The sequence below is a fragment of the Miscanthus floridulus genome, chromosome 19 (assembly GCF_019320115.1).
Source record: "Miscanthus floridulus cultivar M001 chromosome 19, ASM1932011v1, whole genome shotgun sequence".
In the NCBI taxonomy this organism is placed as follows: domain Eukaryota; kingdom Viridiplantae; phylum Streptophyta; class Magnoliopsida; order Poales; family Poaceae; genus Miscanthus; species Miscanthus floridulus.
The window spans coordinates 43,613,337-43,637,806 of NC_089598.1; the positions used below are offsets into that span (position 1 = coordinate 43,613,337).

At 46.8% G+C, this 24,470-nt stretch overlaps 3 protein-coding genes across 3 annotated transcripts; all 3 read left to right on the top strand.

The window, feature by feature from the left end:
* Positions 1–2,721: 2,721 nt before the first annotated feature.
* Positions 2,722–6,077, top strand: LOC136525944 (SUPPRESSOR OF GAMMA RESPONSE 1-like). Its single transcript, XM_066518760.1, has 6 exons — positions 2,722–2,737; positions 2,989–3,170; positions 3,607–3,793; positions 4,195–4,796; positions 4,944–5,052; positions 5,183–6,077. The coding sequence occupies exons 1-6, from the start codon at positions 2,722–2,724 to the stop codon at positions 5,350–5,352; spliced, it is 1,266 nt and encodes a 421-aa protein (XP_066374857.1). The 3' UTR covers positions 5,353–6,077.
* On the top strand, positions 5,405–6,708 carry LOC136525945 (uncharacterized). Its single transcript, XM_066518761.1, has 4 exons — positions 5,405–5,539; positions 5,647–5,856; positions 5,904–5,993; positions 6,070–6,708. The coding sequence occupies exons 1-4, from the start codon at positions 5,405–5,407 to the stop codon at positions 6,706–6,708; spliced, it is 1,074 nt and encodes a 357-aa protein (XP_066374858.1).
* Positions 6,709–6,830: 122 nt separating this feature from the next.
* LOC136525946 (uncharacterized) lies at positions 6,831–7,526 on the top strand. Its single transcript, XM_066518762.1, has 3 exons — positions 6,831–6,836; positions 6,953–7,273; positions 7,368–7,526. Exons 1-3 carry the CDS (start codon positions 6,831–6,833, stop codon positions 7,524–7,526), a joined length of 486 nt encoding a protein of 161 aa, XP_066374859.1.
* Positions 7,527–24,470: the final 16,944 nt, after the last annotated feature.

Sequence of the window (24,470 nt, forward strand, 5' to 3'; positions counted from 1 at the left end):
AGTGTTTTGTCGCAACAATAAAGTGGCGTGATAAGGCTTAGCCTTACAAAAATTATATTTTTTTTCCATACCACATTGGATATGAATACGATTTTTATATGAAAATTGTAGAGTTTGATTAGATCTACAACTTTCTAGTTTTGAGTTTTTTCACTTAAGGTCGTTAAGATGCTCGAGAAAATAATATAAAGTTTCAGCAGCATAATAATCACATGAGGGCTTGTCGTCTTAGAAATAATATATTTCTTGTATGATATAAAATGAAGATATTTTTTTTAAAAAAATAAAGTAATATCTCTCAATGGGATATGCAAGAGTTTTTATATTTGAGGTTGTTAAGATACTAAAAAGTAATATAAAGTTTTATCAGCATATTAATGGCGCACTAAAATTATCTCTTTTCTTGTACGGTGTCAAATAAAAATAGTTTTTATATTAAAGTTATAGTTATTGAGAAGATCTACAAATTTTAAAATTTCAAAATTTGTATTTAAGATAGTTAAGATGCTCAAAAGATAATCTAAGTGGGTTTTTTTTAAATGAGAAATCGCCAAATCGCCGTGCCCCTCATGTTGTCAGGACGAGAGCAAATTGCATAGAAGTTGTTCTGGTGCGGGTGCGGCTGAAATCCCAGCATGTCAAGCCGCACAAACATAGAAACATTGGCGGATCCAGGGGGGGGCTGGGGGGGGGCTGCAGCCCCCCCGGGAGAGTGATTTTGCATTGATATTACTGTAGAATTACTGTAGAAAAATGTGATTTCATCATTAATCTTCGACATTTGTTCTAAATCTCTATTGATTAGCCCCCCTGAGATGCTCATCCTGGATCCGCCACTGCATAGAAACATATATATAACTCATTCAAAACGGGAACATGATGCTACCTTTTATTCGGAAAGCCTTGTAGTAGGGCCTCGTTTAGATTGCCTCAAAATTTCAAGTTTTTTCACTCTCTCTCCATCACATCAATTTTTGGACATATGTATGAAACATTAAATGTAGGTAAAAAAAATAACTAATTGCATAGTTTGGTTGTAAATCACGAGACGAATCTTTTGAGCCTAGTTAGTCCATGATCGAACAAAGTTTGTCAAATACAAACGAAACGTGCTACAGTGTCCAGATTGCAAAAATTTGCAATCTAAACCAGGCCTAGCTTGCAAAAAGTTACACAGGGATGACAGCGGTCGGGCTGTTCAATGCACGTGAGACTAAATCTAGGGCGCGTTTAGTTCCCCTCAAAGTTGGCGCCGCTAAAATTCCAAAGGCATTGTAGTGCAGTGTAGCATTTCGTTTGTATTTGGTAATAATTGTCTAATTGTTGACTAATTAGGCTCAAAACGTTCGTCTCGCAAAATACAACCAAACAGTGCAATTAGTTTTTGATTTCGTCAACATTTAGTACTCCATACATGTACCGCAAGTTTGATGTAATAGGGAATCTTCTTTTTGCATAGTGACAAAGTTTGGATTCTGGAGTAACTAAACAAGGGCCAAATCTAATGACATGCTGGGATATTCCCTCTGTCTGCTCCAACCAGTTACACGTGAGACCCACAAACACACAAACACATATTCCCTCTGTCTGCTCCAACCAGTTCACACGCCGCCGCCGCCGCCGCCGCCGCGTGCTCGCCGGAACCCTAGGACCCTGCGACCGTGGCGGGAGGCGCTGCCGCGGCCATGACAGGCTGCGCTCCCATCTCCGATTCGACCATCTTCTCTCGTCCCGCCGCGTTTCTCCGTAGGAAGGAACGTCATCTGTTTATGTCGGAAAAAGGGAGCGCCTTGGGCTGCGGGGGGCTACGGAGGATGCATCCTTTTGGCATTTGTGTTGGGGGAATTGATATCCGTTATCAGTCGGTGCTAATCTTTTGCAGTATGGGGTGGTTTGGGGGAATGCACGATTCCACTGGGCGCAGCAGTTGTGCTACAGTCAAAACTCAAAACAGATGACTTTGGTTGGGGGATCCTATGTGCGTTATTTTCTTTCACTGGTTTTGATCAAAAGGAGACGTCTTTTCATGTTATAAAGGTGTTAGGATCGCCATCCTTGTCAAAGATTTGTCGTGTTGGGGCTCGATTTGGTGAGTAAACAGTGTTGCGCCCTTCAGTTCAGCTGGATGGATGTGGCGACGACTTTTTTTTTTTGCAGTTGACGGCAGTCCTGGACAAATGATGAGGTTTCTTTACTTTGGTTTTAGTGATAAGGATGTGTTCTGCAGTACAAATGAAGTATACGTATATGTTCTATTACAGTTATAGTATGTCCACTTCTTCTGTTTGTAAGAGTGCAGTTATCACTCAAAGGGATATATGTTTGAATGTTTGTTTAAACAGTAGACTATGGCTACTAGCTTGATTTTTCTGGATTTTTGTCTTTAGTTCAAACTTAGGTTCCCTGATCGACCATCATTGATAGCTTGGGTATGGGCAACTTGGTAGCCCCCTTTGCAAGATAGTGAAGTCACTGGTTGACTCGTTTTCTTAAAGAAACCACTTCTCTCTTGGTAATATAGTGGGGAAAAGCCAGCTTGTTTATGTTCTGTACTGCTGTGATCAGCAGATCATGCAAACTGGACATGAACTGTTCGTGTTTGCTAGATTTGACTTCTACGGATGTCATGGACCCTTGTTTCATGGGTCAACAATATTGTTTTAGTTGGAAGTTTGGCTAGAATAGCTATACGTTCTGAACTTATCTTTAGGCATCTAGGCAATGGTAGTCAGTGGAGGCAAGTGTGGTTTTCAATGTTTGAAATAGGATGTTTGATCAATATTATTATGACAACAATTTTGAGGAACTGCAAGTTAATTTTGCTCCTAGCAATTGAATTGTTGTCTGTGCCAAAAAAGTAGCTCCACCTCCGTTGATTAGGTACATTTAATGTGTGGCCTTAATTTTTGTCTTTTTTATTGGTTAATGATCAATGACTATTTGTTAACAAATGACTGAAATTCTAGCGTTGCTGTTTGTGTTCTGCAGCAACCCCGCTTCATTTTTTTTCTTTCAATATTTTCTACAGGACAACTTGGATAATTGACAGCCAAAGATTTGCCACCAAAATAAAAAATGCTTCTGGGTCTTCAGATCCCAGTAAACAGAAATGGATCAGCAACCCAAGTAAAGAGTGTCCAAAGTGCAGCCATGTCATCGATAACAGTGATGTAAGAGTTGTGCAATGCTTTTATGTTGAAGTAGAATTGGGCTAGCTACAATATTTCCACTCCTCCATTAGATATGTCATTTCCATTTCGCTGTAATCAAGCATGGTTAGGAGTAAATAAAAATAATGATATATGAGCAATTGACAAAGATTAACAATTTCCATATCTTAAGGAGTTGGTCAACTTGTTTATAAAACTGGAATAAATATATATGGTTATAATTGTAATTGACACTTTAACTGCCTTTCTTTTGAGCCAGCTCATGACCAACTTATATGTTTAGTAGACCTATTATTTCTGAAATGCTTTGACTTTTGCATATACAGTATGAGGCTTTAGCTGTGAATATTCCTTTTACTACAAATCAGCATTAAGAAACAATGTCTGAAAGGTTCTATTAAAGTGTGATCAGCTCATGACTGTGTTCTTGCTGCAGGTTGTTCACCAGTGGCCCGGTTTGCCTAAAGGTGTAAAATTTAATCCGTCTGACCAGGAATTAATCTGGCACTTACGGGCAAAACATGGAAAATCTGGTATAAAACCTCATCCGTTCATTGATGAATTTATTCCAACAGTTGAGGAAGATGAAGGCATCTGCTACACTCATCCACAGAAACTTCCAGGTACTTCTTCTTTCTGAAAGATTATGGGATTTTCATGATTAAGGTTCTTAAAAACTTTTACTTTTACTTTCAGATAAGATCAAATGTGAAAATCTGCAGTTTACAGCTACTGTCAAATGCTTATCTTTGTTATTAATTTGTTGTCCTGTGGGACTCTTTTTTGTTGATCACACCCTATGCCCTGCATTTAGCCTAGGAAAACTGCAGATAGGGAAAAAAAGGCTTATTTTACTTTTCACTTAGTTTTTCACCTTGTCGCTATGCGACAATTAACAACCTGTACAACTCTTGAATTGTTACTGCCTTCTTTCAAACAGACATTTCACATTCTGGTTGGAACACTCTTGCTTTGATACTCCACTTGTTTTTCAACACTCAAAAGTCATCTATGTCCATTTCAGGTGTTAAGCAAAATGGAAGTAAATCACATTTCTTCCATAGAACATTTAAGGCCTACAACACTGGGACTAGGAAGCGTCGAAAGATAAACACTGATGATGCTGATGTCCGTTGGCACAAGACTGGCAAGACAAAGCCAGTATTAGTTGATGGAAAACAGCTTGGCTGTAAGAAAATAATGGTGCTTTATATGAGCCTGGCAAAGGGTGGGAAGGCTGAGAAGACCAATTGGGTGATGCACCAGTACCACCTAGGCACTGGAGAGGATGAGAGAGATGGTGAATATGTCGTCTCCAAATTATTTTTTCAGCAACAGTTTAAACCTGGGGACAAGAATGCTCAAGAGCTAACCACATCGGATGATCTGGAATCAATGGCTGCTGAAGCAGATCTCCCTGATTTTACTACTTTGCCCGCTGACAAACATGTTGGTACAATCCAAGTTGTCCATAATTCTGAGCATAATCTTGACCAGGTAACCACATCAGATGATCTGGAATCAATGGCTGCTGAAGCAGATCTCCCTGATTTTACTACATTGCCCGCTGACAAACATGTTGGTACAATCCAAGTTGTCCATAATTCTGAGCAGAATCTTTACCAGGTAACTGAATATTCTTGTGTACATTATCTATATTTTCTATGTCGCGCACATTTGTGGGTGATAGGTATGTTCAACCAGAAAATAGAACATATACTGCTAACTTGTTTTTTGATAATTGAAAATACATTTTTTCTGCCTAATGTGCAGGTTAACAGAAACTGTGAAATAAACATTGAAGAGACTGTTGTCCTCCCATCCTCTGAAAAAGCAGAGGATGGAGATAATCCCCAATCGCAAGATCCGAAGTTGTGTGAAGGTGATTCCCAATTTGAACCCATACCGTTCAATGCCTCGATCGTGCCCACACTGATATGCTCCCTTATTTTGTTCGTGCTTTTTCTCTGCTTTTTTCCTATTTCTTTGATGTTGGTTCATTCGTTCCGTAGGGGCTTGGGAGGTACTAGTCCCGGTCGCACCTTCCCAAGGGACCGGAGGGCCGGGCCCGGCAGGCCGCCTAGAAGGAGGTGGCAGACGCCCGGAAGAAGAAAAGAACCAAGGAGGTTCAGCGGAAGGAAGAGAAGGAGGTTACTCGGCGCGTGAGGGCCGGGGAACGTAGGAGCGACGTCGAGTCGGAACTCGCGTCGGATGATCCTACGGATTTGGACGACATGGTCTTCTTCGACGAGGAGAGTCGGGAGGTCGATGTGACCTCGGCGGAGCGCCGCGACCCTATGGCGACGTCCGCTGGTGAGGAGCAGGAGACCGCGCGGCGTGCGGAGGTTCCCGCGTCGAGGAAGCGTGCGGTAAGCGCGGACGCCGTTGGCGAGCGAGCGGCGAAGCGGACGCGGTCACCGCGCCACCAACAGCGTCGCTGGTTTCGTCCCTGCCCGTTGTGGACGTGGCGGAACAGGGCGAGCGGTCCGAGGAGCGGACTGGCACCCATTCGTCGCCGGGGTCGGTGACGGTGCGCGACTTGCAGCCAGGGACGGCCCTGCCCGCCGTGGACGCAGTCGAGCAAGCCGGTCGGTCCGAGGAGCAGACTGGTGCCCGTGCGCCGCGTGACTTGCAGTCGGCGAACGTTCTGCCTGTTGCTTCGGTCGGGGGTCGTGGCGACCCGCAGGTTGGGCAGGAGCCGATAGGAACGACTCTGCCCTCGGCTGAAGTAAGGGAGCGTGGGTCGCAGTCTGGGAGCGGTCCTCTCCGTACAGGCCCATCGGCGTCGGGGTCTGCCTTCAGAGTTGTGCCGCTCGCCTCCCGGTGCGTCTTCATTTCCTTTTGGTCTTTTGCTAGCTGAGTTTTTGTTGGAGTGTGACTTACCTGTGATTTCCGTCAGCGGCCGAGGGATGCTGGGGTTGAGCATCGCCCCGACCCCCGTGCAGGAGGTTTGGAGGCCCACCCTGCAGCGTGTTGCGGTGAGCGAAGGGGGCAGCAGGGTGGCGGCGATGGGCCCCCTGGGGCGGCTGCTGATAACGTGACAGCGGCGGCGACGTTGTTGGCGGCGATCCCGGTGTCGATGGCGGGGGTTGCGTCGGAGGTAACTCTCGCGGCCCCTCCTCCATCGGCCGCTGTGGAAGAGACGAGGGAGGGCGAGCTCCCTACCTTGCCGGGTGGAGGGCTGCACGACCTATCCTTGTCGTCGGAGCTGAAGGCGTCAGAGGGAAGTGTGGGCGGGACGGAGTTGGGACGCCCAGCGGCGTTCCACGCGAATGAGGTGGTGGAGATCCCGTCTGACGATGAGGCGGATACCGTGGCGGAGCCGTCGGTGTCGTCGCGGGAGCTGGCGGTGGTCCAATCGGAGGCTGGGCCCTCCGGCGGTTCGTCGGAGGGTGATCTAGAGTGGCCCTGCCCTGAAGACCCATCGAAGGTGCGGTTCGTCCTCCGGGATTCCCAGGAGCGTCAGCTCTGGGACATTTTTGGGGGGGCAAGGGTATGCCGCGGTGTCCGAGCTCACCAAGCTGTCCGCGAAGCTTAAGAACGCCTGGAAGCAGGCTCAGTTTGCTCAGCAGCTAGTTGAGGTCGACCTGTAGCTCGCCGCGGAGGTGAGTTTTTGGTACTTATCCTTGCCCTTTGAATCTTTCGTCGGTTGTTTTTAGCATGCTTGTTTTTCACAGGAAATAAGGAAGGTGTCGTCCCGCAAGTCTTACTTCCTCCGGATGGAACACGCCCAGATGGCTGAGCTTGAGCGTCGGGTGGAGTCCGCTTGCCGTGAGTCCTAGGTCCGGGCGGCCGAGGCGGCCACGGCGTGGGCGGAGGGGCAGCGTGCGGCGGAGCGGGCGACTGTTGCCGAGCAAGGGCTTGAGGCGGCGAAGGTCCGCCAGGAGGAGACCGAGACGGGGTTGCGGGCTTCCCTGGTGAACACCGAGGCGGCGCTTCAAGAGGCCTTGGCGGCCCTTGAGCCAGAGCGGGCCGCCCTGGAGTCGGCACAGAAGGCCCTGGAGGTGGAGCAGAGGGCCCGGTTGGAGGCGGATCAGGAGGTGCTCGCGCTTCGGGGCCGGGTGATGGGGACGGAGGACGCGAGTGCCCGGCTGCGCGAGCAGGTGGCTCGGCAGGCAGAGGATCTCTCCACCCTTGAGGCCTCTCGCATCGGTGTGTACCTTTTTTGTTTTCTCGTGGTGTTGATTTTTTCCTCAGCCTATTTCTGAGCTTGTCGCCCTTCTTCCAGAGCTGGGTGAAAAGGTGAAGGCACTGGAGCGAGACCTGGAGATGACCAAGGCGAACTTCAGTCGGAATGCCGAGGAGCTGGCCAAGTCCCGTGAAGAGCGACGTGCTCTTGAAGGGGATCTTGACTAGATCCGCAGCGTTGCCTGGCTCGTCGTCTCGGAAATCTTCGGGTCGGCGCCAAGTACTAGTGCGCCCGCGGTCCAGCTGGCGGAGGTCCTGGACGCGGTCAAGGACCTTATCAGGAGTGGGCTGTTTTATGGAGCGTCGGGGGTGCTGACCTCGGTGGCGACTGTTGACATCGTTTTTTGCACGTGTCAAAATAATCGGAGTGGACTAATCGGCAAGGGGAAAGTTATTGAATACTTTGATAGCCGATGAAAGCCAGCTTGTAAAGATGGTTGCCGATAGCTGGTGATGGTCGATGGAAAGGTTGATTTGGACTCGGGCGTTGCCGATGAGGTTGGAGGTGTTGTTGCCGATGAAACATGGAGTATGCCGATGAAGGGAGGCTTGAAGACTACTGCCGATGAAACAGGGAGTATGCCGATGAAGGAAGGCTTGAAGACTACTGCCGATGAAACATGGAGTATGCCGATGAAGGGAGGCTTGAAGACTACTGCCGATGAAACAGGGAGTATGCCGATGAAGGAAGACTTGAAGACTACTGCCGATGAAATAGGGAGTATGCCGATGGGAAGGAGGACGGTGAGATTTCCATCGTAATTGAGGCGGACAGGGAAATAGATAGGAGTTGATTTCCTTTTCTATATTAGTTAGAGTATGATTCATGTAAGAGTTACGTGTTTCCTTAGATATGGGATTGGTGTCCTAGTTGTGTTTGGTTGTATCTCTTTAGATCAGGGTATAAATATGGAGTAAGGGGCAATGTAATAGATATATCAATCAATATAAAAACCAATTTTTACTCCTATTTGCATCTACTTACTTTTCGGCGACTTCGTCAATTTGCATAATTTTTCCTTTTTTACGAGTTCTCATTGATTCGGCGAGCTGCATCGTTTCAGTACGACCTTCGGCGATTCTCGAGTTCCGCGTGAACACCTCTTGGCCGTGACTTCCGGGCGTATCGCTGTTGTCAGGACCAAAGTGTTCGTATCTTCATCCTTGTCGATTAGCAGGTCAAATCGACTGGCACGCTTTGGATATCGATTCGGGTATTAGCCCTTTGTGTTTGCAGATCCACTTTTGCATCAACACATCTTTTGGCACGCTCGGTGGGACCAATCAATCAATATGTTCAATCCCGAGATCGATTCAGGGAACATTATCGCAGTATCAGAAGAAGATCTCAAGGAAGAACAGAGGCAGGCTATGGAAAAGGCTGTAGAAGAATACAAGCAGCTTTGTCTGAGATCGTTTAGCTTGAACAAGAGTGGACAAGTCATCCAGAAGCAAGATTTGCCGTTGCCTCGGCAGGTTACCTTTGACTCCAATCCTGGTAAACTTCAAGAGATGGTTAATTCTGCAGTAAATCATGCTTTGATTAATCATTCCAATGTGCTGTCTAATACTGTTCATAATGCTATGGTTCGAACTCTCAAAGAAGGACAAGCGGCACCACATTACGTTGGGCCTGCCTATCATCAACCAGAGCCGGCATCTGTCAAAACTCCATCGGCTCCTTCGGCCGTTGTGGGTACAGAAGTTACTTCCCCTCCAGTATTGGCAGGCTCACCTAATATTCAATCTACACCGATACAATCAGATCAGGTACTACCAGGAGGGCGAGTTCAGCTTAATACAGATCTATCGGCATCAGCTATGTCAGGCCCTGTGTCTCAGAATAGCCAGATTCCTACTAATTGGTGGGGATATGGCATGCCTCCGGAGTCATCTGCTTTCAATCCTAGATTACCTCAAGGGTTTGATGCAGTAGGAAGAGCGCCTATACCATCGGCCGTTTCGCCGATGGCTCAAGTGCCTCAATATGCCGCAACTACTTCTGTGCAACCAACTCCAGGAGGTTTCCAGATGCCTATGGTTCAAACATTCAATTCAAGTCCATCGGCGAGCTTACTGCCGATGCAGCAGAAAGCCCCTGCTATGAGTCAAACTGGGGTTCAGTTCATGCCTCAAACCGGTTTTAATTATCCGACAATATCAGCAAATTACCAGCCATCGGTAAGTTTTGTACCGATGAGTTCTAATAATGATTGGTCAGGACAGTTACCTGTTCAACATACAGTTCAGCGAAATCAGCAGGTTGCAGGGATTCAACAAGGTCATATGCAAGCTGGTTTCCAGAATCAAGCATCGGCAGCCCAGCCGATGAATCCTTTCCAACAGGCTAATGGACCACAAGTAACGGCAAATATGCCGATTGCTGGAGATCGTGGGCCACAAAGATATGTGGAGGGATGTCAGCAGGCACCTCCTGTAGAAATTCAACCAGTTCGTCAGCAGGAGGCTGATGCTTTTTGGGCCGACAAGATAGCAGAAATTATGAAGGATCAGTTTGGGATAAAGCCCAAGGTCAATACTTATTCTTATCGGACTCCATACCCTCCTGCATACGATTTAATTCCTCTCCCAAATCGGTACAAGGTACCAGATTTCACTAAATTCTCTGGGCAAGATGATACATCAACAATGGAACATGTCAATCGCTTCATTATTCAATGTGGAGAAGCAGCTAACAGAGATGAATTAAGAGTTCGATTATTTTCATCATCTTTGTCTGGATCAGCATTTACATGGTTCATTTCATTACCACCAAATTCTATTATTACTTGGGTTGATCTAGAAAAACAATTCCATAAGTATTTCTTTGCTGGAATCCATGAAAAGAAGCTTACCGATTTAGTAAAATTGAGACAGCGTAATGATGAATCGGTAGAGAGCTTTGTACAAAGGCTACGAGATGTAAAAAATAAGTGCTACAGCCTGGTGCTGGATGATCGGCAGCTTGCCGATCTGGCTTTCCAAGGGTTATTGCCACATCTTAAAGACAGATATGCTTCTCAGGAGTTTGAAAGCCTCAGTCATCTTGTGCAAAGGATCTCTGATCAAGATACTAGGGTTTTTGAACCTAAAAAGAATTGGAGTAAAAAGGTATCATTTGTTGAAGTAGGAGATTCTGACTCTGATGAAGAACCAGTTATCGGCTTAGCTGAGTGGGTTAAGAATAAAAAGCCGATAGCATGTCCCTTTGGTCAAAAAGAGCCAGAAAAGTTTACCTTTGATATCACCAAGGCCGATAAAATATTTGATCTTCTGCTTCAAGAGGGCCAAATTAAGCTGTCACCTAATCATGTGATCCCATCGGCAGAAGAGTTGAAGAAGATCTTGTACTGCAAATGGCACAATGCAACTTCACACAGTACAAATGAGTGCAAGGTATTCAGGCAACAGTTACAATTGGCTATTGAATCTGGGAGAATTAAGTTTGGTACTTCCAAGACCCAGAAGCCGATGAAAATTGATCAACACCCTTTTCCAGCAAATATGTTGGATGCCAAAGGAAAGACCAAGGTATTGACGTCAGAGGCTGCTGAGAAAAACGCGTCAGTGGACCCCCAACATCGGATAACTACCGATGATGCAAAAAGTAAGGGTTTGCTAGGAGAAAGCAGTAGTTCCAAAAATCCTCCTCGACCTGGCATTGTGATTACTCATCGAAGGCAGCAGGAGGGTTGGCGTCAACGTAATGACCGATATCGACAACAGCAAGAAGTGAGACGTTAGGAAGAATGGAATCGACATAAAGATCATTGGAAATGTCCGTTTTTCATCCATTGCTGGGAAGAAGGTATTAAATTGCCAACTGTTGAAAATTGCCCTGAGTGTAATGGTTATTACGGGGTCAATCGCTCAGAAAGGAGGTTTCAACTTGGTAATCAGGGTTTGTCTATCAATGAGCCGATCAGAGGCAGAGCATCAGTGCATGATCGGCTGGGGGGCAGACTTAGTGTACATGAGAGGCTTGGTAAACGCGCTGGATATTTTCCAAGGAATCAAGAGGAGCTTGAGGAGATGGCAAACGCAAGAGTTCCCGATGAGAAAATATTCTACAGGGACCCTAATATACGTCGTGTAGAAACAACTAGGACTTGTTATCAGCCGGTTTGGAAAACCAAGTTTCCTCGATGGTGCCCAGAGGGTCTGACAAAGACGCAGAGAAGGAGGATGCAACGTGAGCGTCAGGAGGATTTATACCAAGAGGAAAATTCCTCCAATGAAAGGCCTGGTCATCAGCAATGGCGGGTAAAACACAAAAATAAGGGTCCATCGGCAGATGTTAATATGGTATTCATGTTGCCGATGGAGTTTTTGGCACTATCTGATAATGAGGAAGAAGTTGTTCTCTCTGATCAAGTAGCTCAGTTAACACTAGATCCAATGATGGCTGTTTTTGAGAAACCTACCGATGACGAGAGACAGCATCTTAAGGCTTTATTTGTGAAGGGCAGAGTTGATGGGCAGCCTGTGTCTAAGGTACTTATTGATGGAGGGGCTGCGATTAATATTATGCCTTACGTGATGTATCGGAAACTTGGTAAGGGAGATCAAGACTTGACCAAAACCGATATGATGTTGAAAGATTTTGAAGGCAATGTGTCACCGGCTAAAGAGGCAGTGTGCGTTGAATTGACCATCGGCAGCAAAACCTTGCCAACGACGTTCTTTGTTATCAACGGCAAGGGTGCATATAATCTGCTTCTAGGGAGGGATTGGATTCATGCTAATTGTTGTGTTCCTTCTACAATGCATCAATGCCTCGTACAGTGGATTGGGGATAAGATTGAGGTCGTCCCTGGTGATTCTTCTTATATCATTGCATCAGCAGAATCAGATACTTATGAGCGAACTAAATGCATATCAGGAGAAGCTTGGGAAAAAGAGTTCCTTAGAGTTGCTGATTATGAAATTCCACCGATCCAAGCAGTCGGTTCTGAAGAGGAGTTTTAATGGATAGGTTTGCCGATGATGGAAAATTAGGTCAAGGGTTCACATCGGCAGATGATTTAGTAGAAGTAGATATTGGTGATGGTGATAGGTCAAGACCTACTTTTATTAGTGCTAAGTTAGATTCCAAGTGTAAGCAGCGAATAACAGATTTGTTAAAAGAATATAAAGATTGTTTTGCTTGGGATTATACTGAGATGCCTGGATTAGACCGATCGATAGTTGAACATCGGTTACCTATCAAATCTGGATTTCGGCCACATCAGCAGCCAGCGCGCTGATGCAACCCTAATGTACTTCCTGACATTAAGGCCGAAATAACTAAATTAATTGAAGCAAAGTTTATTCGGCAATGTCGATACGCAGAGTGGATCTCTAATGTGGTTCCTGTTTATAAGAAAAATGGAAAACTTCGTGTCTGTATTGATTTCAGGAATCTCAACAAAGCCACACCGATGGATGGCTATCCAATGCCGATTGCTGATTTGTTGATTGATGCTGTGGCTGGACATCAAATTATCAGCTTCATGGATGGTAATGCAGGTTACAATCAAATATTCATGGCTGAGGAAGATATTCCCAAGACTGCTTTCAGATGTCCAGGTCATGTGGGGTTGTTCGAGTGGATAGTCATGACGTTTGGTTTAAAAAATGCCGGTGCTACTTATCAAAGAGCTATGAACTTTATTTTTCATGAATACATCGGCACATTAGTGGAGATCTACATTGATGATGTAGTGATTAAGTCTGGAGATATCACAGCACATTTAGCCGATCTGCGAAAGATACTGGAGTGCACAAGGAAGCATGGATTAAAGATGAATCCTAATAAATGTGCATTTGGTGTATCGGCAGGACAATTCTTGGGTTTTATGGTGCATCAGCGGGGCATTGAAATCAGTAGGAAGTCTATTGATGCAATTAACAAGGTGATTGCTCCTGCCAATAAGACTGAATTGCAATCTTTGGTCGGTAAGATTAATTTCATTAGAAGATTCATATCTAATCTGTCGGGTAAGATCAAGGCTTTCAGCCCACTACTTAAATTGAAAGCTGATCAGGAATTTGTATGGGGAGTTGAACAGCAATTAGCCCTTGATGAAATTAAGAAATATTTATCAAATCCTCCAGTGCTAGTTCCACCTCAACATGGGAAGCCTTTCAGGTTATATTTGTCAACTGATGATACAGTTATCGGTTCAGCTCTTATTCAAGAATTTGAAGGGAAAGAACGTGTTATTTATTATTTGAGCAGAAGATTAGTGGATGCTGAGACGAGGTATTCGGTCATCGAAAAATTGTGTCTGTGTTTATACTTTTCTTGTGTCAAATTAAGGCATTATTTGTTATCTACCGAATGTACGGTCATATGCAAAGACGATGTGGTCAAGTATATGTTGTCGATGCCGATATTAAGTGGTAGAATCGGCAAATGGATTTTAGCATTATCAGAATTTGAACTACGTTACGAATCAACTAAGGCAGTTAAAGGGCAAGTGATGGCTGATTTTGTCACTTAGCATTGTAATACAGTGGACTCTCTGGGGATTGCTCCCTGGACACTTTTCTTCGATGGGTCCACATGTGGTGAAGGAGCAGGTATCGGCATTGTGTTAATTTCACCTCAAGGAAGGAAGTATGAGTTTTCATTGCCGATTGTTGCTACAGCGACAAACAATCAAGCTGAATACCAAGCCTTGATAAAAGGGTTAGAATTGCTGAAGGAGATACGTGCCGATGTTGTTGAAATCTTTGGTGATTCTATGCTAGTTATAAATCAATTGGCTGGAATTTATGAATGCCGAAGTGAAGCTTTGATTTCGTATTATGAGAGATGTTTGCAATTGTTGAAAGGATTTAGAGGTTTTCGTCTTGAACATATCTCTCGATTGCATAATGAGGAAGCTAATCGACTAGCTCAGCATGCTTCAGGGTATCAGCCTATTCAGGAAGTGCTAACATCGGCAGTTGATACCGATGACTGGAGGAAAGAGATTGTCGATTATTTAAAGGATCCATATAGAAAGGTTGAGAGACGTATAAGGTTCCAAGCTACCAAATATGTGCTCCTCGATGATGAATTATATTATCGAACTATAGATGGAGTTTTACTTAGATGTGTTAGCAATGATGAATCAAAAAGCTTGATGGGTGAAATTCATGAAGGAGTATGTGGGGCACATCAATCGGCTTTCAAGATGAAATGGATGATCAGAAGGAATGGGTACTATTGGCCGACTATTCTTGAAGATTGTTTTAAATATTTTAAAGGATGCCAGGGGTGTCAAAAGTTTGGTAATATTCAAAGAGTGCCTGCATCGGCTATGAATCCTATAATCAAACCATGGCCGTTCCGGGGATGGGCTATTGATCTCATTGGTCAGATTTATCCGCCATCGAGTAAAGGACATAAATTTATTCTGGTTGCTACCGATTATTTCACAAAGTGGGTTGAGGCAATTCCTTTAAAAAAGGTGACATCGGTCAATATGATTGATTTTGTGAAAGAGCATATTGTTTACCGATTTGGTATTCCTCAGACTATCACTACCGATCAGGGCACTATGTTTACATCAGGAGAATTTGATGAGTTTGCTGTAGGTATGGGAATTAAAATTTTAAATTCTTCTCCATATTATGCTCAAGCTAATGGTCAAGCTGAGGCTTCTAACAAAGGGATCATCAAACTCATTAAGCGCAAAATTGAAGAAAATCCTAGGAGGTGGCATACGGTATTAAATGAAGCCTTGTGGTCATATCGAATGTCATGTCATGGTGCAACCAAAGTAACGCCTTATCAGTTAGTATATGGACACGATGCAGTATTGCCTTGGGAAATTAAGGTTGGCTCTAGACGAATACGTTCTCAAAATCAGCTGACAGCCGATGATTATAATACTCTTATGAAGGATGAGTTGGAAGATGTGGCGGGTCATCGGTTAAGGGCTTTAGTTAGTATCGAAGAAAATAAGAAAAGAGTAGCTAGATGGTATGACAAGAAGGTGAAAGTAAAAGAGTTTGCCGATGGAGATCTGGTCTGGAAATTGATTTTACCGATTGGGACTAAAAGTTCAAAGTTTGGAAAGTGGTCTCCTAATTGGGAAGGTCCATATCGGATAAATCAGTCTGTTCCTGGTAATGCATATATTTTAGAAACCCTCGAAGGGGTTGTGTTTCCCAGAGCGTTAAATGGAAAATATTTAAAGAAATATTACCCTAGTATCTGGATAGATGCATAAAAGTATAAGTGCCGATAACAGTACTATCGGCTAGAATTATGCAAGGATGTCAATGTCTCATAAAGTGCCGATACAATAAATAAGATTACACGTTCAACAAGGATTGGATAGCTAATATCGCACGCAGGCGAATCTGGTCAGCTTCCTCCATTTCTTTGATATCGTCATCGGCAGCACCCTCCACAGGCTTGAGTTTTTTCTTCATGGCCAAGGCTTTGTGAGCCTGGATGTCTCTTTCTTGCTGAAGGACCTTGATGGCATCGGGTAGCTGGCTTTCTTCTTGTTGGGCATGAGTTAAGGCTACCTCGACTTCTTTCAATTCAGCCAATAGAGCCATCTTCCTTGCTGATAAATCTAAGATTTTCTGCTTAAGTTCAGCGCCCGAAGTCTGCAAGTTGCCGATGCCCTTGTGCTTCTCATCGGCAATCTGTTTCAGTTGTAGCATTTCTTCTTTGAGTTGAGCCTGAGCTGCTCTATCGGCAATGCGCTGAGCAGCCCGTTGATATTGCAGTTGGCGGCTTTCTAAGTGAGCTGCTGGGAAAAGTACTTCTTCAACATCGGCAGGGACCTGGCCACGAATTGTTTTGAAAATTGCCTTTGCGGGGTCCGAGTCATCTACCAGTTGGGCGGTACCTTGTTGTAGCAAGTTCAGGAGGGTTTCCAACTTGGATTTAGTCTCTGCCGATATTGTTCCCAGTGCAAGGGAAGAACTTGTCTCCTCTCCATCGTCGTCAGAAATGTCAATGGCAAAGGAAAATAGGCTGTTCGGGGAATCTTGTTCCTGAGAGAGAGAAAAGGAGATCAGTTAGGGGTAAGTATGAGTATTGTAAATCAGCTAGGTTGATCGGTTTACCTGTTTCAAGGCAATTTCCTGTGCTTGACTGGAGGAAGCAACCTGGAGTATGTCATGTGGAGGATCGGCTGAGCTTGTCGATGGGATATCCTCTGTGACTTCATCGGTGGTGGGCTCTTGAGGTATGATGGCCAATGACATTGGGGCGGATGTAGGGATCGGCATAGACCTTTGTCGTTTTGGCTATGCTTCAGTATATGTTAAAGCTTTGCGCTTTGCTTGGGCATCGGCAACGATTGGCTGGGGGGCATCGACACTTGTTGGTTGTGAAGCTTGGACATCTGGTACGTTTACCGATGTACCCAATTGTTGCTGCAAAACAAGTGTAAGAGATGATATTTAACCGATAAAATGTAAAGTCAAGAAGCTACCTCTGAAGGTTCATCGAAAGAAGTGGTGCTTGATATCGGCGGAATTGCCGATGACGATCCAGTAGCAGCTCTTACCCCCTGATGATTAAGGTTAATACAGTTTGTGATCGGCATAAGTAAAAATAAACAAGATTGTTACCTTAAATGCTTTGACCAAGGTTGTAGCAGCAGCCGATGGAGTAGCCCTGGATGTAGCCAATTTGGACTTGGAAGTGATGGTCTTGGTACGAATCTTCTGGTGGGTCAAAGCGGCTAAGGTGGGAGCGTTGTAGCCGATCGGCGATGTTGGGGAAACAGGCCGGAGATTGAAGGGTTTCCCACTTTTGCTCACCGATGGTGCTGGGTTGTTAACCTGTTACAAGAAAATCAGTTACTGATATATGAAGGGAAAAGCAGAAGGGAGTTAAAGGAAACTTACCGCGTCGTCAGGGATGGCATATTCAGGGTCGATCATGTGCCGATATGTGTGAGCAGAAGTTGCGAACAGTTGTTCTTTCCACTCTCGCCACCATTGCTTATATGACTCGGTGATGAAAGATATTGGTGTCCAGGTGGATATATCAACATCTGTAGTATCGGCATCGGGGGAGAGTTGTACTACCTTGTTTCAATCTGTTCCGCAGGTTATTGTTTCCCTGGGTTTGATCACATCGGCAAAGCAGAGTTTGATTGGCAGTTGCCCAAAGGCCAATTGGCGGGATACTGCCGATGGGTTGTAAAATTCATACGTAATGTTGGTGTTTTTCCCGCTGCCGAATGTGTTTACTGGAATTGCCCTGGGAGTGATGATAGCCATCATGAGCTCATTATCTTGATTCAGAGTGTCATCGGCAAAGTTGAAAAGAAGGGGGAATCTGTTTTCTTCGTCAATATAAGGCACCCAGGCCCTATGATCACGAGAAAGACCATTGTAGAAGCTTTGAAAGAATCTGCCGATTTGGTCTTCGTTGGCTTCTGTTCCAGGAAGGACAATTATGGCTTCACCAAAATTGAGGGGTGAGCGTGTTGCCGATTCATCATCCCCAAGCACATAGTCTTCAGCAATTTCTCGTGGGAATTGTTGAGCAAAAAAGTCCCATTGCAAACGTTTGTGCATATGGGCATTCAGCCACATGTTGATAAACCACCACGGGCCTCCCAGGTTGCCGATGGGTTCGCCAAGCAAAAGTTTCTGAGACACTTGATGAAGAAGATGATAAGTGGAGCTCAGAAGGTATCGGCCAAGAGGAAACCTTACGCCATTAGCCAAAAGTTCAGCTGCAGGGAGGAAGGCGTTGGTTGGTCCTACTGATCGACCACAGAAGATAAATTTTTCTAACCACATATTCAGGAAAGTGGCATGTTCCCTCTGGTTAAGTGTCCCGGTCTTCTGGTATTCTTGAATATATCCTGTCCAACCGCCGATGTTGCGGGTATTCACCCTATATTCAGACTTTCTACCATAAATGGGGCCTTCATCGGCAGTTGAGATGTCCAAGCCAGTAAGCATGTGGATATCGGCAAGGGTAGGGGTAGCTGGGCCATGTCCAAACATAAAAGTGTTGGTCGTGTCTGACCAGAAATAAGCAGCTGCAATTATCATTGATTCATTTTTCTGCATATCGGCAATAGAGAGCCTAATGCATTGGTCTAACCTTCGTTCTGCCCAGTATACTTGCATCGATCTATTAACCCTCAAGTACCAATCTTTCCACCCTTTGGTGGTTTTGGGCCAAGATCGGAATGTGTCTTTCCACAAATTCAGAGAGAAATTTTGGGCTCTAAAGGGGATTCTGTTAACCTCTGCATTGATCAGATCGGTTGGATCTGGGTTGCCCATTGGTCCAAGGCATTGGACGTGCGGCTGATCGGTTGGGATAACTAATTTGTTGCGCAGTTCCTAAGGTTATAGAATCCAGAGAACAGAAGAAAGGAAAAATCACCAACTGAATGAATTTGCGAAAAGATCAAAGTAAAGGGTAATGGAAGTGGAGCGAACCGCGGGGACATCGAAGTTGATGGCCATTGTCTTGAGGAAGGTGGAGGTACGAGCCGGAAACTTGAAGTTAGCGCCGGAGAAGGGTTCTTGTTGGTTGGGGTCGCGCGGTTGTTCGTCGGAGTCGCCGCCGGAGAGAGAGAATGCCAAGGATTGGAGGCTGAAGGTAGAAAATGAGGGTTCCGGAGAAATCTATTTATAAGCCGCCCGGAATAAGGGTATTTTGGACTTATCTCTATGTCGCGCGCATATAGGTCAAGGCGGTTCAGAGGGATATGGTAACTGTTCGCGCGATAATCAGGGGATTGTACAGATGAGTTGATGACAAGTAATCATGACTTGGAAGGGATATCGATACAGGATATTTTAATTCTGAAAATGGCAGCATTATCATGTTAAGATCTTGCCGATGGGTTATTGTTTCGGTATTTTAACCATAATCAAGGCAAGAGTGGTTGGCGATTGTGTGATATTTACTGAAGTGCGTGAATCAAGATTAGATTTGATTGGATTTGATAACAAATCAAGTTTTGGCTTGGAGAATGAGTTACGGTAATCGGGCGAAGGCAAGCGTTATCTGGAGTAAATTTTGGAGCATTAATGGTTTTATACTCCGAAATTGGAGGGCATGTGTTGACACCGTTTTTTGCACGTGTCAAAATAATCGGAGTGGACTAATCGGCAAGGGGAAAGTTATTGAATACTTTGATAGCCGATGAAAGCCAGCTTGTAAAGATGGTTGCCGATAGCTGGTGATGGTCGATGGAAAGGTTGATTTGGACTCGGGCGTTGCCGATGAGGTTGGAGGTGTTGTTGCCGATGAAACATGGAGTATGCCGATGAAGGGAGGCTTGAAGACTACTGCCGATGAAACAGGGAGTATGCCGATGAAGGAAGGCTTGAAGACTACTGCCGATGAAACATGGAGTATGCCGATGAAGGGAGGCTTGAAGACTACTGCCGATGAAACAGGGAGTATGCCGATGAAGGAAGACTTGAAGACTACTGCCGATGAAATAGGGAGTATGCCGATGGGAAGGAGGACGGTGAGATTTCCATCGTAATTGAGGCGGACAGGGAAATAGATAGGAGTTGATTTCCTTTTCTATATTAGTTAGAGTATGATTCATGTAAGAGTTACGTGTTTCCTTAGATATGGGATTGGTGTCCTAGTTGTGTTTGGTTGTGTCTCTTTAGATCAGGGTATAAATATGGAGTAAGGGGCAATGTAATAGATATATCAATCAATATAAAAACCAATTTTTACTCCTATTTGCATCTACTTACTTTTCGGCGACTTCGTCAATTTGCATAATTTTTCCTTTTTTACGAGTTCTCATTGATTCGGCGAGCTGCATCGTTTCAGTACGACCTTCGGCGATTCTCGAGTTCCGCGTGAACACCTCTTGGCCGTGACTTCCGGGCGTATCGCTGTTGTCAGGACCAAAGTGTTCGTATCTTCATCCTTGTCGATTAGCAGGTCAAATCGACTGGCACGCTTTGGATATCGATTCGGGTATTAGCCCTTTGTGTTTGCAGATCCACTTTTGCATCAACAGCGACGTACCACCCGAATCTGGACTTCGCCACTATCTGCAGCGGGTATGCTGAAGGCCTGAGCATGGGGGACATCCAATCGATCGGGGAGAGCTTGCTGCCGCACGCACGGTCGGTGTCAGAGCAAGTCTCCGCCGAGTGGGTGATGGATGTTCGCCGTGAGGACATGGCCCGAAGCATGCGTGGGGATGACGCTTCCGAGCCTGCGGATAGCACGGAGCCTGGTTCGGGGGGGGGGGGGGACATTGCCCTGGCTCCGGTCGAGCCGAACGTCGTGCCGCCGGGGAGTGAGCAGCCTACGTCTTCGTCGGTCGTGCTGCCAGCAGATGCCGCCGGGCCAGTTTAATAGCTTGCAGAATGTAAGTAGTTTAGTAAACGTAAAGAGTTTAAGTTCATGGGGGAGCCTCTGTGTAAAACGTTCGTGTGTGTGTTTTAATGACTGCAATCGGTTTTTGTTTTTGCGATGGAGTTGCTCCATTTGGGGAAGCTTGTTCCCTTTCGTTCCTTAGTTTTCCCTTAGCATAATTTTGTTTTTTATTCCTTACTTTTTCGTACTTGCTCGTTTGTCCCGTCGATTGCAACCTTGTGAGCCCGGGGCGTGGCCCGCGAGGCTCGGCCGCTCGTAACTGTAGAAAAAGACGGGGTGCGATCAGTCAGAATGTTTTAAAGCAAAGCTGTGTAAGGCAAATTAAAGGAACGATTTGCCCTTTCGTTCGGGTAGGAAGGAGTTTCTCCATATGAAAGTAAAAGACAAAAACAGAGGGGTAATAGTGCCCCCTAGTGGAGCCGCCGAGCGCCCCGAGCCGAAAAGTGTTCAGGTCGGGGTGCTTTTATAGGAGCGTTCGCTAAGTAAACAATGGTAAAACTGAAAACTTAGGGAAAGGAGAAAAGGACATAGCTGTTCCAAGCGTTTGGAGAGAACGTCGTCGTCGTTGTCTTTCAGTCGGTGGGCGTCCGGTCGGATCACTTTAGCCTTCAGTCGTCTAGATCCTCGCCCGCTGTGCCCCATTCTTCTGTTGCTGCTTCTTCGCCTTTTTCTTTCCTTGGCCTGCCAGTCTACCTCAGCAGGCGCTTGAGGAGCTAGCAGTCCTTGTAGAGATGGTTGACGGGATAGTTGTGGTTGGTGCACGGGCTCTCCATGAGCTCGTGGAAGTGTCCCGATCGGTCCTGCTGGGGCTGTGTGCCCAGGTGATCGACCGCGGCGACCGACGCGGAGTTGGCTGGTTGGTGACGATCCTCTCTGTTATTTTCCCCTCTGCGTGGAGGGGCCCTCGTCTTGATCCTCGCGCTTGGCCTTACCTTTGCCGTGGCCTCCGTTGAAGCGTGGTGAGAACGGCGCTTGCTAGGGGAGTTGGGCAAAGGTCGGTGATCCTAGGCCGTCAGTGCTGGGACTCTGGTCGACGCTGTATGTGCCTCGCTTTGGTCCAAGCCGCGCGTAGATAGGCGGTTGGTACGGAGTGGTCGTCAGGTCAAGATGAGGTGTCGTTGTAGCCTCATGTGCCGCACTCAGCGGTTGTTGTGGTGACAGGGTGTAGTGCCCCATCTGTTGCATCCCTGTTCCCTAGAAGGGGAGCGAGGTCGCGGGTCGGCGTCGCGATACGGAGCACTCCGCTTGCTGAACGGTGGCGGTCTCCACCAGTGCCCGGAGGTTTCGGTGGGTCGCCCGTTCGCGAGGGTCGTTCAGCTCGGATAGGCCGCGTAGGAGCATTGCCGCGGCGGCAATGTTCTGACTGGCCCGAGCGAACTACGGGGGATAGGTCCCCTTATCCGGGGTGTTGCGCTGGACCTGACGGGCGTGACCCCGAGCGCCGTTCGCCGGTCCACGCGCATGGGGCGCGCTGGCGCAGTCGGTGGCTGATGGGGCCACTGTCATCATAGTTCCTCCCCATGCTCACGTGTGAGCTCGGGGGTCTTCGTATGAGGGCCCGGAGGGGCGTGAGTCCATGAGGACTCCGTTGCCCCTGGCGGCTGTTCCGAAGCGTTCGTCATAGCACACTCTCAGGACGGACGGTGGCTGGGTGCCACGTCGTCGATGCTGGAGCTGTCACTCCCGATGTCGTCGTCCATGATGTCGAGGAAACAGGTGGGAACGTAGCTCGCCATCCCCATGAACTTAGACGTGAGAGGAGGTGGCGCCATAATCTTTTGGAGCCCCCGGGCGTAGGCGTCCACGGGAGACACGAGGCCGTAGGGGAACCGGTCGTATGGTGGCCGTGACGGGGACAACGGCAGCCCTCCGGGTATTCGACGGAAGATAGAATGTAGTAAGTAAAGAACGGCATGTATATTACTCACAGCGGGGTTTGAGCAGAGAGTTTGCTCGGAACAAAGCGCAGATGCCGCGCCACTGAGGTCGCGCATCCCAGAGTCGATGGAGGACGTCTCTCCGACGGGTGCCGGGTCGCGAGTCTCCTCGCAGAGGTGGAGTATGCCGAGCCGGTTGGCGACGAAGTCTAGGCTTTCAAAGAGGAAGGCCTGGGATGGCTTGAGAACGGGTGGAACCCGCATCCCCACAGGCGAGAGTGCGGGATACTCCAGCAAGCCGAAGTGAATCGTGTCGCCCGAGCCCGCCACGGCGGGGGTGGTGGAAAATGGGTCATCCGTTGACCAAAAAGTGTTGAATGTACAATGTCCTCCCCACGGACGGCGCCAATTGTCGGTACAGAAAGTGACCAACTAGTGAATATTTGTAGTTTTGCTGTACGTTGTGATCAGAGGTGGTATAGCACTCAATGACATATGATTTATACTGGTTTAGGCAACGTGCCCTACGTCTAGTTTGGGTCGGTCGGTGACTTTATTCCTGAGCATAGGTGCTTGAAGTCTGTGGTGGGGTTACAAACGAGAATGAGAAAGGTGGGGTGTACGAGAGGCCCGGTCGGGTCCGACCGGAAGGGACGAGGGCGACCAGATCTCCGCTATGAGCTAGGTGTTCAAGCGTGTGCTTGAGGGGCTGTGAGCTATCGATCTAGTGAATCTCAACTTGAAGGAAGTCGACCTCCTCCGTTGGAGGGAGCACATCCCCTTTTATAGATAAAGGGGATGGCTTTACAGGTGAGAGGGAGAGAGTACGGATGTTTCTAAGCCTTGTTGCCCACGCCGACGAGGATAGCGATGATGGTAGGCGCCCACAATACTGTTGATGTCACTGTAGAATGTCAGGTGCACATGGGAGATTGCGTTGGCTTCTTCAGGAAGGGTGGATGTTGGTACCTGCAAAATACTGTTGGTATGTGAGGAGCCCTACCACGTGTACCAGGTATGGTGAATCCTGGCGCCCACAGTACTATCGGTGCCTAGTGGCATGTGGGGGGCTTTTTGCCGTACGGGAGTCCAACGGCGCCTACAATACTGTAGATACAAATGTCGGCGCCTACAATACTGTTTGTGTCAGGGCGGTTGTGGAGCATTGTTCCCGCAGGCGTACAGGGTATGGTCCCTGGTATCGTGGTTTGACTTGTGCGCTGCTTTCTCCGTTTGCCCCTGGTCCCTTCCGAGCAGGCGTCCCCGGTCGGATGGCTCTAGTCGGCCCTGGCCGCGCCAGTCGGAGAAGAACGGTAAGCAGGCTTCCTATGGGGTCCCCGGTTGGAGACACGGGGTCAGAGTAGGAAGCAGCGTTTTGGGCCAGGCCTTCCAATCAGAGAGACCGCCCGGAGGCGGCTGGTGCCCGAAGCGAGTGCTCCGGTCGGAGAGGTGGGCTGAAGAAGTTGACGAGCAGGCGCTCGTTCTTTTGGGTAGACCTTCCGGTCGGCGACCGGACTGTCCTTTCGGCCCGTTGTGTTTTAGACTCTTAGGTCGGCCCATGAACTACATGCCATTTTCTTGGGCCGAGCCCTGGCGTGGAAGCCGGTCCCCGAGGGACCCCGGGTTTATGAACCCGACAGATCACTTAACTATGTTTCACCATTACTACTTGTTAGTGCAACTATACTAGTTACGAATTGAATTATGAATCATGAGCATATCATTCTCTAATAAATGTCATCCTTTTTATGCGAAAGTTACACATGCCTATTAATCCCTACATCCACCAAATACATATGTTGGAATAAGCCTTCTGAGTACACGCAATGTACTCATGGTGCTGCTGATAAGTTGTTTTGCAAGTACTTTTGACTTGATGACCAAGCTCAATGAAGTCGAAGTGTAGCA